The sequence below is a fragment of the Sphaerodactylus townsendi genome, linkage group LG01 (assembly GCF_021028975.2).
Source record: "Sphaerodactylus townsendi isolate TG3544 linkage group LG01, MPM_Stown_v2.3, whole genome shotgun sequence".
Lineage (NCBI taxonomy): Eukaryota > Metazoa > Chordata > Lepidosauria > Squamata > Sphaerodactylidae > Sphaerodactylus > Sphaerodactylus townsendi.
Window position 1 is genome coordinate 52509022 of NC_059425.1, and position 17342 is coordinate 52526363.

General features: G+C 40.6%; 1 protein-coding gene across 3 annotated transcripts in view; it reads right to left on the reverse strand.

Annotated features, from left to right (window-relative positions):
• Positions 1 to 17342, reverse strand: part of MTA3 (metastasis associated 1 family member 3) — a 228140-nt gene that overhangs the window by 52060 nt on the left and 158738 nt on the right. For all 3 annotated transcript variants that reach the window (XM_048495449.1, XM_048494638.1, XM_048493832.1), the window contains exons 16-17: positions 15665 to 15814; positions 6741 to 6772 (exon numbers count right to left, since the gene is read on the reverse strand). In XM_048495449.1, the coding sequence (XP_048351406.1) occupies positions 6741 to 6772; positions 15665 to 15814 (182 nt within the window). The remainder of the gene's footprint in view (positions 1 to 6740; positions 6773 to 15664; positions 15815 to 17342) is intronic.

Here is a 17342-nt window from a genome sequence, read left to right on the forward strand (position 1 = left end):
TACAATTGAGAAATCTAGATATTTGTAAATGTAAACACTGGGTACATTTTCAATAACTGGCAAACTAGAAATGGGAGTGATGGCTGACTGTGGAGGAATCTCATTTCCCAGTTTTTTTTTCCTTTTATGCTTGCCTCCTCCAAGGAGTGGGTGCAGCCTCTCTCCTTTCTTTCTTTTCCTTCCAGCCCATAGCAAACTTTGCCACTTTCCTTCTTCGCCTACCAACCTTTTGCTGTTCCTCTCCCACATTTTCAACTTCTTTTTTTCACCTTTTTTGCTCCTTACTTCCTCAACTTATCTTAGTTTTCTCCTGTCTTTTACCTTTTTAGCCCATCTCTCCTACCTCCCCTTATTGACACAAATTGAAGCTTGGAATTATCTACAATGTTGGTTGAGTGTTGTTTAGCAGCTCCCCAAATGGCTGCTGGGGTTCAAAATAATCTTTCTAGACCTCATCAGCACACATTTCTTAAAGAAGCAGGCATTCTTGGATACCTTGAAGGATATCCATAGATGGAAGGATTTATACTTGTGGAGAGCAATTTTCTTTCATTACCCTCTAGCAGCTTCAGAAACAAATATAAAAAATCCATTCCTGGGATACCTGGGATTCCTGGAGGTCACATAAACTGGGTAGGAATGGAAAAGATAGAGAAAAGTTGTGTTTCTAGCAAGCATAAATCCCTCCACCATGGAAAACATCGATTCCAAGGAATCTAAAGCCATTGCTGCTATGATTTGCAATTTTTCTTTAAAAAACCCAATTATTTTTTTAATTCAATATTTTTCTGCAAACTAGGAGATTCCCAGGAATACGGAAAAACAATTTCCATATGTTGTCCTTGGCCCCATTGTGCTCATTTTGTGATGCAGAATTTCATTTCAGTACTCCCCCTAAACTTGAGAAATACTTTAAAAAATCGGTAAAATTCAGATCCAGCTTTGTTTGGCTTTAAAATGATTGTTAAAGCCCAAAACCTGAATATTTGATTTGATAAACCTGAATATTTTCGGATTTTTTTAATGGATCTGTTTGAATTTTTAGGCATTTTTTGGTGTTTGATGGTTTTTGGCCTGTAGGGCATGCATTTTAAGCTAGTGGCACCAAACTTGCAGGGTATCTTTGGAGACTCTCTGGATGAAACCACCCAAGTTTGGTGAAGTGTGGTTTAGGGGATCCAATCTCCCATTTGAGGGTCCATAAAATCGCACCCCCTGAACCAAACATCACCAAACCTGGGTAGTACCATTAAAAGCTTCTCCTGAAGACACTCTGCAAGTTTGGTGCTGCTATCTTAAAAATACACCCCTGACAGGCACCCCAAGAAATTTCCCCAGATTTTCCCCATACTAGCCAATGTGACATTTGTGGGTGTATGCAAGCAGGCTGCACATTTTTTAAAGTAGAGGCACCAAAATTTCAGGGTGGCTTCAGGAGACCATCCTGGTAAGAGCACCCAGGCTTGGTGAACTTAACTTCAGGGGGGAAGTGGGAGATGGGCCCTATCCCTTTGAGGGTCCATAAAATTGAACCCACTGAAGCAAAGTTTACCAAATCTGGGTGCTTTTACCTGGAGGGTCTCCTGAAGCCACCCTGAAAGTTTGGTGCCTTTACCTTGAAAAATGTACATCCTGCTTACACACACTCAGAAATGACCCTTTGGCTGCAATGGAATCACATTAGATCAAGAGTCTTAGAAGCCTCTTTAAATGACTGTCACACTGGTGGGAAAATGCTTGTAGACTTAAGTAGAGCTTGCTAGTTATTCCCAGCTGGCTCTGTGCTGGAGATTTTATTGGGGGCTCTCATGGGGGTAGGGGCACCAATTTTTCTACAGGCCTGCTGGTTAGTCTCATGAAAGGAAACAGCCAACTTTGCTGGAATTTGGATGGCTGGGGACTCATTCTGTGGCCAGCAGGTTCTTCTTCAGTTGGGTGCCCATAGCAGTTGCCTCTCCCAAACAAACTTCATTGAAGTTGACTGGTTCCTTTCAGGAGACTCACCAGCAGTCTTGCAAGAAATTTAGTACCCCTGGCACAGAGCAAGACCTTAACCAGAGCCTCCCCCCCACAATAAAATCTCCAGCACAGTGCCAGCTGAACATAACAGCAAGCCCCAACACACCCCACACCTCCCACTATTTCAAATGGAGCGGGGAAAGCAGCATTGTTCCCTTCAGAAGAACAGCAGAGGCAGGCTCTTCCTTCCTTCCACACCCACAGCAACACCTTTACCTCTTAAAACAAAGCCACTCTACAACAAAACTTAATGAGGAATACATGAACTAAGCACCCCATGGCACCATGATAACTCAGACACAGTCCAGCTGCATGGCCAAAGACATGGGGCACGTTCCAACCCTGGCTCATAAAACAAAGTACCACGGAACTGTTGCTATCTGCGATCCAGGAATCTTGCTCTTGTTTGCTCTCTTGATATCCTATTAAGTAGGATGTGAACCCCTAGACCACTGGTTTGGTGGACAGCTCCTAATAATTAACACTAAGCCATTTCACAATGGTGGGCTGGAGTTAAGTCCCTAGGGTGGCTAGTGGCTCACCTCAAATTCTAAGAAACCCAAAGAATTAACCACCTGTGAGACTAATTGCACCAGAGTGTGGAGACAAACAACGAAAAGGCCTTTGGAAAATAAAGTGCGGAGGCCCACAGGCCCCCAACAAGACATACCACAACAAGACGTACCACAGCCCACAACAAGACGTACCACAAAAGCAAACAGAAACCACCAGCAACCGAAACAAATGACTACTAAGGTAAAGCAAAACCTCCAAACAGTTTGGATTTGGAGTGGGAAACTCAAGGGTCAAACTTAAAAGGAGAAGCAATACAAAAACACCAGCAAACACAGGGAGAAAAATGAGTGACCCAAAGGAAAGAACTCAATTTTGGGAGACCTGAACCAAAAAACCAGAAGCCTTCTAACCGAAGCAAAGCAAGAACAGAAACAGCAGCACATGGGAGGGGGAGGGAATAAAACTGGGAGGCAGTTGTACAGAAATTTTACGAATTCAAACTAAAAGTAAAACAAGGGAAAACAACAAGCTACAGTCCCTCCTTAAGTAAACTTTAACCAAAGGTAGGCCTGCATGGCCTTGGCCTAAGACCATGCTCCCCCCTCACACACACACAAATAACCAAAAGGCTGAACAGAAACCACAGAAACAAAGAAAATGTTGCTAACAGTAACTTAACAGTACCAGTTGAACAAATTAAACTTCAAATCAATAGAACCTTGGCCCTTTGAACCTACACCCTCAGCCTCCCACCCCCACCCCCACCCCCACCCCCACCCCACCACCAAGCAGCAAACAATTATAACAGGAAAGTAATAAAGTTTTAAAAGTTAGCAATATCAAATGTTTTTGAAAAATAAAACTTGGTAAGTGAAATGAAAATCAAACCCTTCAGTGTCTTCTCTCCAGGAAGTCTCCTCTGCAGGGCTGGTTTGTCCCATGAAAGCAGGCTCTCAATGACCAGTCACCAGATAGAGGGAGGACAAGTTCAAGGCTCTTGAACTATCACTCTACCTCTCTGGACTCTGGCACAGAATGTTCTGACTAGGAACCAGCACTACTATTTGTTTGTTTGTTTTTGTTTTCAATTTTTATCCAATTTTTATCCTGCCAATTGAAAAATTGTTTTCAATTTTTATCCTGCTCAAAGTGGGTCATTTATACTTTTATACTTTATTCTTTAAAATTTATACTTTTGGGCCAGCCAGGCAGGCAACCGAAATGGAGTTTGAATATCCTAGGGAATGAACATCATCCCAGCCTTGGGCAGTTTTGCTTGGGTAGATTAAACTTTTCCTCTCCTCCTGTGTCCTGTCCCTCAAGGTACAAAGCTTTGCAAAGTTCTAGCTAGCAGAAATGCATAACAATCACTGATTAGCTGAGCCATCCGGTCTCCAGTTTGTTGCCTTGAAAACAAATTAACAAAACAACAGAGTTTCAGGGAAGGAGAGAAGGACTCAGCCAGAGCCAGCACAAGCACCATTTCTGCTGGGCTTCAGGCTGCCCCCCCCCCCCCCCCCGACACCACCAGAGAGTCTCCAACACACACAGCAATGGTAAGGAGGGTGGAGGGAGATTCTCTGGGGAGGGTCTCTAGTTCTAACTATATGAGAGCTTAAGTTTAAGGGGATAGGGGATTCTCTAGTTTTAACTATATGCAGTCAAGTTAGTTAACTTTAAAGGGAGTTCAAGGTGGCTAGCTGCTACTGAAGGCCCACTTTAAAGTTTAAATTTCCCAAATGCAGAATGCTGAATATCTATGCGTCATTCAACATTTTGAGCTATTCAGATCAGCTTTTATCAGCCCTGCTTGAATTTGGGGCTGATAAAAGCCAGAAAAAGATGAATACAGCTTTTTTCTGTATCTTTTTAAAATTCAGATATACCGAATCACCACGCTTAGTTCCCCCATCACCAATGTTGTTATTTGGGCAGGTTTGATGATGTTGCTGGATTCAGGGCTTGCACTGTGTGTGAGAGTGCAATCATACTTTAAAAATTTAAGCATTGGGTTGCAGTCTGCCATTCTGCTGTGCTATATAAAAAGCCTTCTTTCAGCACAAAGAGTCTTTCTCTGGAAAAAGAACCACTGGAGAAAGAAGTGGTGGAGGCAGTTTCATCCTCTGAAGGAAGGGTCCTTGGGAGAGAGGAAGTCTTTGCAGTTTGCTGAATGGTGTGGCAAGATGGTGTGGCAAGATGCAACCATTGGCAGTGTACATTGAATGCTCTGTATTGCTTTAAGTATGGCTATGATCTCTTGTTTCATTCTTCAATAGAAACCAAGAGGATGAGTATTATGGCAGAAGAATTTGCTAGAGAAATGCACATAGCAAGCTGTGCATAGGTAGATTCCCTCACTGCTTATAATCCTGAAGAATATCACACTGATGTCTAGCTATCACAGGACTACAATACATCCTCAATCAGTATGCATGGTGACTCCCAGGAAGACAAGTATCTTTTGTAAGAGTGAGCTTCACAGATTTTTTTTCAGAGCATTAACTATTTCTTTTTAAGTTTTGAAAAGTAACACTGGCAATACTGTAGAATAAAATGCCAAATTTCTAATTTATCAAAACCATAACATTTTCAAAGGAGTAGGATGTTAAACAACAACAACCTTACTTTAAATGTGGAAGCATCATATAATATTAATAGCAAGTGCCAACATGTATATGCAAACCACTTCTCAAACTGGATAGCATTTTAATTTACTATCACTTGCCACCAATGATAGATTTAGGATTCCCAGTGAATATTTTTCAAAGAGTCAGATGAAGACACTGTAATGATGCCATCTTAGCATGAACATGAACAAATCTTCTAATAATCAGGAAATATGCAAATTATTGTTTATCTTAATTTAATAAGAACTACAGGTGTTTTGACTCTCGGGCAGCCAATCTGGATGGAGGGGATGGGCTGTGGGAGCAGCATATGTCTGTGCCAACACATTTGCCCTTTCCCTTGGCATAAGGGGCACACTTACCGCTGGAGAGGGCAAAGATGCCAACAGCCATGTGCCTCATAGCTCTGCTGTGGTGAAACATGGTAGTGGGTGAAACATGGAACATGGAGCAATGCTGGCATCCGATTGGACAGGAGCATGACGTGGGGCTGGCCAAGGTATTCCTGAGGTGGAGCTAGTTAGCTTCTACCTGGGCTTTAGGGCCTAGAATGGCATGGCCGGGGCTTAGGACTTGAACTCTATTAAGTTTTATTGAGGACTTCCAGGTGGTCAGCTTGTTGTTGTTGTTGTTGTTGTTTGTTTGTTTGTTTGTTTGTTTGTTTTAGCTGCATCCCCATGCCACTTGGAAGCCCTCTGGAGATGGTGTGGCGGTAAAGATCTGGATTGGGCTGTCTTTGCAATTTTTGTAATTTTTTTTTTTTGCAGTCAGGATAATAATCACATTTTGAATGAGCATCTGTGTGCCTAAAGAACAAGCTGGGAGTAAGGCATGATTCTAATGTCACACAGAAAGACAATGTGAGAGTGTGATTCTGAACAGAGTTACTCCTTCTAAGCTCATTAACCTCAGTGGACTTAGAAAGGTGCAACTGTGCTTAGGATTGTACTGTCAGTTGATGTGACTATACAAGTATGCAACTGTACATATGGATGCAAGCATGTACATACTCATACACAATCTGTATTGGAGTCTGTGAATAAAGAAAGATTTTTACATCCAAATGCTCATCATCCCATTAACTTTGGTTATAAAACATAGTCATACGCCAGGATTCTTTACCTGGTTTCTAGTTACTCTAGTAATACAAATCCTATTGTTCCGAGCTCAAGAATCCTATTTTAATCCTTTCTTGTGTGGTATTATCAGTGTCCAGAGATAGAATTCCCACTACCAACCCCCACACACTGCAATGGTTTCTCCTGTAATGGTTAGCTCTCCCTGGCAGCTGACATACTAGCAGTTCCAAGCAGACTCTTATTAGTTTCCAGCATCTCCTTCACTAATAGTTCAGTAAATCACATATTAAACTAACTGTGGTCAATAGAAGTGTTTATATTCAAGATGACTATCCAGTGTATACATTCAACAAATTCACCACTACATATTGGCTCCCAATCTGCAGCTCATAATGAAATAATACCATAGATTTTGTCCTCCTCAGCTGAACAACATAGAATAATACCAACACCGATGTTTCCAAAACAAACCAAAAGAAAACAACAGTGGGGAACTTACCATTTTTGTTCCGTGTGTATGACTGGATAATCCTGAAAAATAACACAAAGTATTATTTGTTGATTAATTTATTAATTAATTAGAGGTAGAACCCACTCTCCCTCCCAAAACAGGCTCAGAGCAGCTTCCATAATTTCAATGAAACTTATACAATATAAAAATATTCTATATAAATGAAACATTTAAACCTCTTGCTCCCACCACAGTCTTCCTAAGATGGCTTCCATACCAAAATCAAAACAATACATAACACAGAATAGCAAACGATTAATGATCCACTCTAATATAATTCAACTTAGCAGCTATAAAGTTATTTAAAACAAAAACCAGCAATCTGAACAAAAAAACAAACAGCTGGAACAGAAAAATAGCAACAATATAAATAATACAATATAAAGAAGAAGCACACGCTCATTAGTCAAACAAGAGTCTAACCAAGAAATATTTGTGTGTGGCATAGAAATGCAGTGGCCCAACTTTCAGGCAAGGGATTTCTCATAGTAAGGGTGCCTGATCTGAAAAATTGCTTACCCACCTTTGCATTAAGAAGGAGTGGCATGGGTGGCTGGAAGCCTCCTAAGAAACTGAGATCTTAGTTGATTGATGCATCATATGGGAGAGAAAATCCTTTTAATACTATGGTACTGCACCACTAAGGACACTATAGTTAACAGCAGGGTCCCTCAAGATTCATGGTGGGAGGACTTAATTCCACCTCACTTTGCTAACTGAAAGCCCCCTGGAGGCAGCACAGCAGCAACAATGTCCCCTGGCCACCAGAGCCCTGTGGATTGGGCTACCCCTCATTCGTCAACTGGGCAGAAATGAGTGCTTTAACCCCATTTCCCCACACTTAGGGCTGCCAACCTCCAGGTGGCACCTGCCGATGTCCTACTGTTACAATTGCTCTCCAGATGACCAAGATCCATTCCTCTGGAGAAAATGGCGGCTTTGGATGTGGACTTTATGGTATTATATCCTACTAAGTACTTATCCCACCGAAACCCCACCCTCCCCAGGCTCCACTCCCAGAATCTCCAGGAATTCCCCAACCCAGAGTTGGCAACCCTACCTACAACCATAGCAATCAATCCCCACTCCATCCCTTTGATGTTTTCACAAGAGATATTTTAATGACTTTTTTCCTAATACTTTCCCTAGGTCAGATTAACCCATGTATAATTTCCTAGGTCTTCTTTTTCCATTCCTACACAACTACTTGGGCAGTTTTTTGTCAAGTTGTCCTGAGCTCAGCTAAGTGATTAATAAATCTATCAAAAAGTAAAGTGATCATTGGCAAAGATAAGGCACCCAAGTCAGCTAAGTTTCAACATACAAATGATAAAACATAATCACTCTAAAGCAAATGTTTCTGGTATAATGCTGGAGCACTACAATTAATTCATCTCATGTAGGAATTGTGAATTTTGATATTAATCTTCATCAGTAGAGACCAAGCCATGAATTCAGTTTTCCTTCTACTGATTTCTGTGGCATTTATTCATTTTTTGTTTTGTCACAAGTATTTCCCACATTTCTCTTTCAAAACAAAACCTTTAGAAAATATTGAGAAATGGCAGCTCATTGGAAAGCAACAACTGGTGCTAAATTAAGATCCCATTTATGCTATTTAAAATGTATGTTGCATGCATACATAATTTTGAAGAAAGAAAAGATATACAAGTATAAAATGTACATCCTACAGTGGCTTCACAAGATGTTCTGCACTTTTGAAAGAAATGTGTAAGTCAAAGAGAAAACATGAAGGTGACTCAGGGTTGCATACTGAAATTTTGTTTTTTAAGAGCTAGGCCCTGAATATAGCCTGTTGACAGAAAAGTTAGGAGTTTGCCACATGTCAATCAAGGATGATGGGAGTGAGAGAGGACCCAAATATGTTCCTTCAAGGCAGTTTTTCCCCCCAGCCGTCATGCACTATATTAAAAGTACGAGCCAGTTTTTCTAAGGAATGGTTTGGGATTATGGCTAGATAGGAACGGAAGCCTGTGGGAGGAGAAGATGAGGTAAACAAAGTGTACAGACATGTCAGTTAAGCAGCTTCTGTAGCTACATGTTAAAAGTCACTTCTGGATGGATCTAAGCATTTTGGCTCAGGGTGGACCTATGGGCTGCATGTAGTTCCATTATAATGCTAAATTATTTTTAACATACACACACACACACACACACACACACACACACACACACAGAGAGAGAGAGAGAGAGAGAGAGAGAGAGCAACCCCAAGGGCTGTGATTTCCAGGGGAAGGTCAGCTTGACAGAGAAGCTTTTAACTCATTTCTCTGTTCTGTCTTCCTCTTCCAAAACTGCCACTTCCGAGCTGCCACCTCCAAGGATAAAACCTTGGTAGAGAAAGAAAAACCTATGAGTACCCATAAATCTGATAGAGTCTTCCATGGTTCATAAAACTTATGCTGGGAGTAAAAACATTTAATCTACTGGGTGCTACTAGACACTTGTTTATTTTTGCATGACAGGCCAAGCAACAGCCTCTCTTCTGTAACAACAGTTCTGCTACACAGGCACTGCTTTAAGCAATCTTTTTAATTGTGCTGCTGGGATTTAAGATTAATGTGAGTGGGATAATTTCAATGAATCTGGTTATAATTGACTGTGGACCATTATTCATGGAAAATTTTGCTCAGCTGTGCAATGGGGCTGAAGTGTAGTCTCCTCACATTTCTCTGTTTACACATGAGAAGCAACCAGTCCTCCCTGCAGCTAGCCTCAACAGATCTCTAACCTGGGTTATGTAGCTCTGCCTCTCTCCAAGGCTGGATCTCATAACACTAGGTGATTACAATATGATAGTGGTGATAATTCTCCTTCACTTCCCCTCCACAGGTCTTTCTCTATGCCCCAGCCTCTCTCTCACTGCTGCCATGAGAGAGAGCCTTGTGCCAAAGAGGCTCATATGCGGAAAGGTTTTAAAAAGCCTCTCAAGTCAGGGAGGGCAGAAGCAGAGTGAGATTGGAAACTTGGAGCCTATTTTCCTGTTCCTTAGAAAGAAACCAATTCCTAGTTATATCAATACATTGATAAATAGATATGAGCCTTTAAAGAAGGAAGGAGCCTGCAACATAAGGGAGGGGGGCGAGAGGGACGTCATGGACAGCAGTGTGAAGAGTGTAAGGGGCAGAGCTAGGCAGGTTGGCCGTGGGCAGAAGGAAGAGGTCCAGAGCAAAGCGGTGCCTGCTGGAAAATGTCCCCATGAAGCAAAATTAAATTCGGGCTAGGAGTGGTCTCAAATGCCACGCAGAGTCACTGGCAGGGCAGTGAAGAAAATCTTTTTACTTTATAGACAGCTACCTCCATCGCGTATAGATGCCTTGTGCATAATCAGCCTCTGTTTTGCAGGATGGCTTTTGCTTATGTTATCTGGCTTGACTGTCTTGAAATCTAAATCAAATTAAATCAAAGTAGCTTTCCTGTAGCCAAGAGCTATACGTGCTGGGCAACTATGTAATTCTGTGAAGCCTAGCCAAGATTTATAGTTGCAAAGAGATATAAATCAATTATTGTCCAGAGAGCTAACTGATTTGTTAATTTTATCAAATGGTGTGAACATTTCCTCTTCTTTTAACTCAAGTATTGACAAGAAAGAGAATGCAGATATTATGTCTATGCTTCTCAAGATCGAACAAACCAAATCATTGATTCATGGAGTTTTTCTTGGCACGCAGAGATGACAGAACTGACACTGCTAAACATGATCACTTTTAGCATCTGGTAAGCGTGACCGAAGGAAATGCCTGAACATCCTGCCTCCTGTTTCCAGTGTGCAAACAGTCTGATGCTTTCAGATTCAGCTCTGTGAAAGAGAATTACATTTTATTTTATTTTTATCTTAGTTTATTCCTAAGTTATTTTATTGTTTTCTTTTTTAGGTTTTCTTTTTCTGTTTTGTTATTTTTAATTGGTTTTTATCCTTTTAGCTTACTTTTATTTTTAGTTAAAATATACCTAGCAGACGACTTGTTTTTTTCTCTGTAAGGAGTGGCAGCCTGTTTAATGAGTTCCGCTAAATCCAAAGATGTCCTGGTGTTTGTGCAAAATCTTGTGCAAGCATACCAACTGCTACAAAACCTCCCAATTATAGCATGAAAAATCCTTCTGCTAGTGCGAGAGGAAGCCATATATATTTCTCCACTATGATTTATCTCTAATTGATATAAAATTCTCATGTTTACATTAAAGGTTTGTTAATTTGTTGAATCAATTTCATATTTGTTTGACAAGCCACCAGGTGCTGTCATTTTATTAAATTTTAAATTTTCCTAGGCCTCCAATGGAGATTGATGTAGCCAAGGATGAGCTGGTTACACAAGCATCTGAGGATCAGAGCCAGCAGCATATTGTTTTGGACTCCACACTCTGAGATGTACCTTATGACCCCCTTCACAAATATAAGGGCCTTCTTTCAATGGACCAAGACACCTGCCATTAGAGAAGTCTGCCCATTTAGCTTTCTTGGGCCCTCAAGGATGGGGGGGGGGGGGAACTGAGATGTACAAATTTTAGATAAATAAATGGAAGAAAATCATAGGATGCTAGGCCCCTTTTAGATTTAGATTTTAGATTTAGATTTATTGCAAGGAAGTGAATATACAAAAAGATACCAAGGAAGTTTGTGGTGGAGTACATTTGAGCTGCTCTCTGTTCTTTTTTATGCAATGATTCTAATAAGAGAAGGGAATGTGAAGCAGAAAAAAAGTATTGGCTCAAGGACTGCAAAGCCTGAATAATCTCTACAGATGATATTTCATAATGTAGCCAATTTGGTGTATTATATCTCAGCAGAAATGACATTTTAAAATGAAAAAACAAATACAACTTGCACATCTTCCAAAACACAGTAATCACTAGCAACTCTAGTCATAACGAAGTTATGAATGGAAACATTCCAATCTTCCCAGTGGGGTTTCAATCAATTTATGGGGAACAATATATTTACTGTGCAAGGATCAATATTTATATATGACACTCAATAGCTATTTCTTTTACTGTGCTTCAAGTCTGCTGCATTATTTGAAAATCGGTGATTCATTCCTATGTTCAGTTCTTTGCAATTTGATTAATGACATGCTTATCAATCTCAAAGTGAGGTCTGGAGTTCTCCTGTAATTACAGCTGATTTCTCAACTAGAGAGAGAGTTTCCCAGGAAGAAGTTTCAGAGGGCCAACGCTATAGCATTCCATCTTACTTAGCACCTTCTCCTTTCCAGACTTAACCCTCCGTAGGTACTGCTCAGAGGTCTTCAGGAATTCCCAGGCCAGGGTAGCAACCCTTATTACGAAGGAGAAATCTAAGTTTTTCACACCAATGGGCATCTGTTAATGGAACTTTCCCATGGAATGCTTGATACACCAAATTTCTAATTCACAAATACAAGGTGTCATTCAACTTTTCTTGACGCTTCTTACAAAATATTTTAATCTATTTCAATGGCTGTTTTCAGATGTCCCATCAAAATTCTCTTTGCTCATGATAGCCACAAACACAGCTTGTTGAGCTCTTGTACTCCTCTCTCTCACTCCTTGTGCACAGAGTACAACTGAATTATTCCTGGGTTTGGAAGCCTTCAAACAAAAGTCATATTTATTGTGACATCCTTGTGTGGGCCCCCGATCAAGATGTTTCTAAAGGCAGTTTCTAAAAGTGGTTAAACTGTCATTAATGTCATTTTATTTATGACATTAAAAACAAAGTCCATATTTCAGTAAACTTATCAGCACTTAAATCTTCTTGATGTATACTTCTACTTGGATAGGTTATCTTAAACATATGAGCCATTTTCTAAATTCTTATAATGCAATCATTAACATTAGAGGCTACAGAGAATTTCTACTAAAACATTATGTATTGTCTTACATTTTAAAAGTGCCAGTATTTCAAGCTCATGATAAGCAGTCTATCTGGAGCAAAAACACAACTTTTAATGTAACATAATAGAACAACCTCAGGAACAAATGGTAAATCATAGCCACCAATTCTAAAATATAAAATAAAAGTTGATCTCAAAAAGACTGTATTTTAGAACAACTTCAGTACATGCCCTCCTTCCAACCAATATATCTAATTTTCAACCCAGACAGATTTGAAGATACTTAAATCCAGAGACTGGAGCCATGAATGGACAAGATGGATCTTTCTACAAACCTGAAAAACTCCCCAGAAATGCAGGAAAATCTGAAACAATTAAAAAAAAATGAGGGGCTAACTCCCCCCCCAAATTATAGAATCAGTGGCTGTAGTTTTAAGAAATGGATGCCTTCAGTGGCTGTTAAGTAGCCACAATAGTTTTATGAGTGTTCCGGGCTTGGTTTCTATAAAAAAAAAATGCAAGCAGAGGGAGCAGGCCCTTTCCAGTTTTATGTTGGCCTTTGAAAATGGGTATCAACTGGCAACTTGTAGCTACCTGACTTGTATGACTTACCTCAGCCCACCACTTTGTCACTGTTCAACAGAAGCCACCCCATGAAAACTACTGTGGTACAGTGGTACAGTGGTTAAAATTTCCAAACAGGATCTGGATCAAATCCCTACTCTGCAATGGCAGTGCACTGGGTGACTTTGGGCCACTCACACACTCTCAGCCTAACCTACCTCACAGGGTTGTTGTTTGGATAAAATGGAGGAGAAAATAACAATACAATACAAGCCGCTTATGAGCTTCCATTGTGGAGAAAAGTAGGGAGGGGAAGTAATTAAATAATCAATTTATCTCAAGATGGGTATAAAAAGGTTTTTAGAATCATGGAATCATAGAGTTGGAAGAGACCTCAAGGGCCATCAAGTCCAACCCTCTGCAATGCAGGAACACAAAATCAAAGCACTCCTGACAGATGGCCATCCAACCTCTCTTTTAAAACCTCTGAAGAAGGAGACTCCACCACACTTCGAGGTAGTGCATTCCATTGTCGAGCAGACCTTACTGTCAGGAGGTTTTTCATGATGCTTAGGTGGAATCTTTTTTCCTTTACCCTGAACCAGTTACTCCTGGTCCTAGTCTCTGGAGCAGCAGAAAACAAGCTTGCTCCCTCACCGACATGACATCCCTTCAAATATCTAAATATGGCTATCATCAGTGGTGGGATTTGAATAATTGCTGGCTATGGTTGTTTACAAGCCTCATTTTCTTTCTTGGTTCTTCTAGGAAGTAGGGAGAGAACCTACTGGTCCCACTACAGGCTGTAATGTCACCCTCTTTAACCATTTCCTCACCAAACTAGTACTTTTACCCAACTCTCTCAAGTGTATCTCTTCATAGAGATAGGATTCCCAGATCTTTTACCATTTTGGACATTAGGATAGTTCTAGCTTGTCAATATCCTTCTTGAATTGTGGTGCCCAGAACTGTACACAATATTCCAGGTGAGTTCTAACCAATGCAGAATAGAGAGGTACAATTACATCCCTCGATCTTGACACTACATTGGCTTTCTTGGCCGCTGCATCATTTAGGTGGATGGGAAGTAGAGAAGGAAGCAGGCAAAGATGGGGATATAGGTTTTGCAAGGAGGAGGAGAAAAGGAATTAATGTGGAGGGGGAATACAGGGAAAAACATGTCCCCGTATGTCCTTGCAGGTTCCCAATGGCACAACCAGGCTAGGCTCAGCTGGCAGTGCACAAATTGACCAGAATTTTCCCCTGAATAGGCTACCACAAGCCTGAAGAACAGAAGCTTAAGATAGGGGTGGGGGAGATTGGCTAGTGTGTGGGAAGAAAAGAAGGAAGCAGGAAAGGGGTGAGGGCATAAGGCTCTCAGGAAAAGGGACAAAGAAATAGTGAAAGAGCGGGAAATGGAATGTCTCTGCAAGTTCTTGTGGGTACACTGCTTTACACTCTAACCTCCATCTCCTTCAGGGCTTACAGTTAGCTTTTGGGTACAATTAAAATGTTGTAAATGGTCTAAGCCCTTGGTAAATATGCCTGTTGATTCAAATCTGCCTTCAAAGGCTTTCATTGAGAAGAAAAGATCTCCTTAACTCAGATGCCATGTCTGTAGACTAATAGCCTTTCCTGGAACCTTTGTAACTGGTGTTTTAGTGCTAGCTATGAGACCTTTTCTTTTATAAAGGGTTTGGTTGAATTACTTTTAGAGTCTTTTAATTTTGTTTTCATTTGATGTGGTTTATTCTTGATTTTTTATTTGTTTCTGGTTGTTTTGGGTGAATTCTTATAGTAACTTTCAGTTCGATTGACTGTTCTTATTGATATTTCAATTTATGATAGCCATTTGGACAGTTATACAAGTAAAATAAAAATGATTCTAATAAATTGCTTTCATTCCAGAAAGAAAGCCATTTACTAGGATTGTCAGTCTCCAGGAGGCAGCTTGTGAGCTCCCAGAATCACAACTGGTCTCCAGATGACAGAGATCATTTCACTGGGAAAAAATGGCAGCCTTGGAAGGTGGATTCTATAGCATTATACTCTGAGGTCCCTCCCCAAACCCACTGTCACTAGGCCTCATCCCTAAATCCTCCAGGAATTTTCTAACCAAAAACTGGTAGTCCTAAGTTAAACCCGGCATACTGTGAGGTCTCAAGACTGAAGTCAATAGACGAACTCTGGATGCTGGGTCGGAAGTCTTTATTGATAACAGCTAGTACCTGATACATACTTACATATGATATAACAGCATTAACAGAATCATATTATTTGAGGTACTGCCTTAAATTTTATGCACATGCAGTTGGACCCACCCAGGCTTTTCCCTGGTGAAGGAGGTAGGTACAGGTCCTTTGTGACCATCAGGAAAGCTATGTTTGGGATCACAAGACCCTAATGGACCAAAAAAGTGTGATATAGGGGCTGTGACAAGGAGGAGAATGGACCAAGATTGTGTAGATTCAATCCGTTGCAAAAAAAAAAGTCACCTCTCAGGTTTACACATACCATCCAGGCCATTATGATGGTGGCTGTAGTTCCTTTTCCCCAAAATACTTAATGCCGAATGGCTCGGGGCCACAAGCATTCGCTTCGACATGGAACTCTGAAGGCTGGGTGTTGACTTGATTATATTAGGCTTCATGGCAGGATGAATCTCTGTAATGTCAAAAAGAGATTTTTGTGATTGTTTCATTTTTTAAAAGAAAGTGCATCATCAATTCATTCATTTATTTTTATGCCACCCTCCCCAATCAAGGGAGGCTCAGAACAACTCACAACAATCAGTTGCATCATAAAATCAAAATTACTGACAAATTTCATCACGACTAATTCAATTTCATTCTCAACACTCTAAAACCAATAGGTCCTAAAACTAGTAAAAGGAAGGGAACAATCAAAGGACAAGAAAAGCACAAACAATAAAACAAAATAAAAACAGCAGAGAGGGAGAGAAAGGATACCAGCTAAGATGGATCCTATTGTTTTGATGTGTGCCTTTAAGACTTTGCATTAATGGGTGGAGTTAAGAGACCTAGAAAAAGCAGTTGTAGCTGAGACTTAGAGGCATCCAGGGCACTTTTGTACATGCAGAATAATGCACTTTCAATCCACTTTCACAGTTGTTTGCAAGTGGATTTTGCTATTTTGCACAGTAAAATCCAGCTGCAAAGTGCGCTGAAAGTGGATTGAAAGTGCATTTTTCTATTTGTGCAAAAGTGCCCTCAGACATCAGTGTAGCTGTTTATAGTTCTAACTAGTCTTACTGTTAGTTGTAAATAAACCTGTGTTAAATCCATGAGGACCATCCTGTTGCCCTTCACAACATGGGTGTCAGATGTTTGAACTCCAAGTCATCTCCATTACTGTTTGCAAAGACCTGCAATTTTTCTCTTTGAGGCTTGAGAGAGAGAGAGAGAAGGGAACTGAAGCATCAGAAAATGGTAAAGTTTTCCCCACCAGAAGCCTTTGACTTCTGCTGGATAGTCTGCCTGGAAACCGTGCTTCTCCAGGCACAGAATTGCCACTCAATTGCATGAGAAGGCAGCAGGAAAGATGCTACTTGATTTATGCTATGAGTTCCCAAGCATAGCAGATTTTCAACTCCTTCATCTTTGCAACAGAAGGGGGATAAGAATAACTTTGATCTAGTCCTGGGAAAATCTGAAGAATATTTTGTGCCTAAACACAACCTTATCCACGAGAGAGCTTGTTTTTGCCAGAGGAAGCAGCAGCTTGGTGAATCTGAAGACACCTATATAAGGTGGTTGCATGAATAAGCAGACATTTGTGATTATGGGACTAGCAAAATTGAAAATATCAGAGACCAATTAGTTGTGGGTATTTTAGACACAGAACTTTCTCAGAAGCTACAAGTGACCTTACTCTGGATGTTGTAATCCAACGAATTAGAAACTCTGAACTGATTAAAGCACAAGTCCATGAACAAAGTTCTCCAAGAAGACTTCGAAAGGTTTCTAGGACTGCAAAGTTTCCTAAACACCCCATCCCAGCGAGGAAAAGTCCCAAACCTTTTAAGAAGTACCCTAGTAAGCAAGTTTACTACACTGCAAGCGAAGCCAGACACCTAAGTGTGCACACTCTGGAAAAACCCATGCATTTAGGGCAGTGTTGTGCAAAGGCTCCAGAGTGCTACAGGTGCAAATGAGTAAGACATTTTGCTACT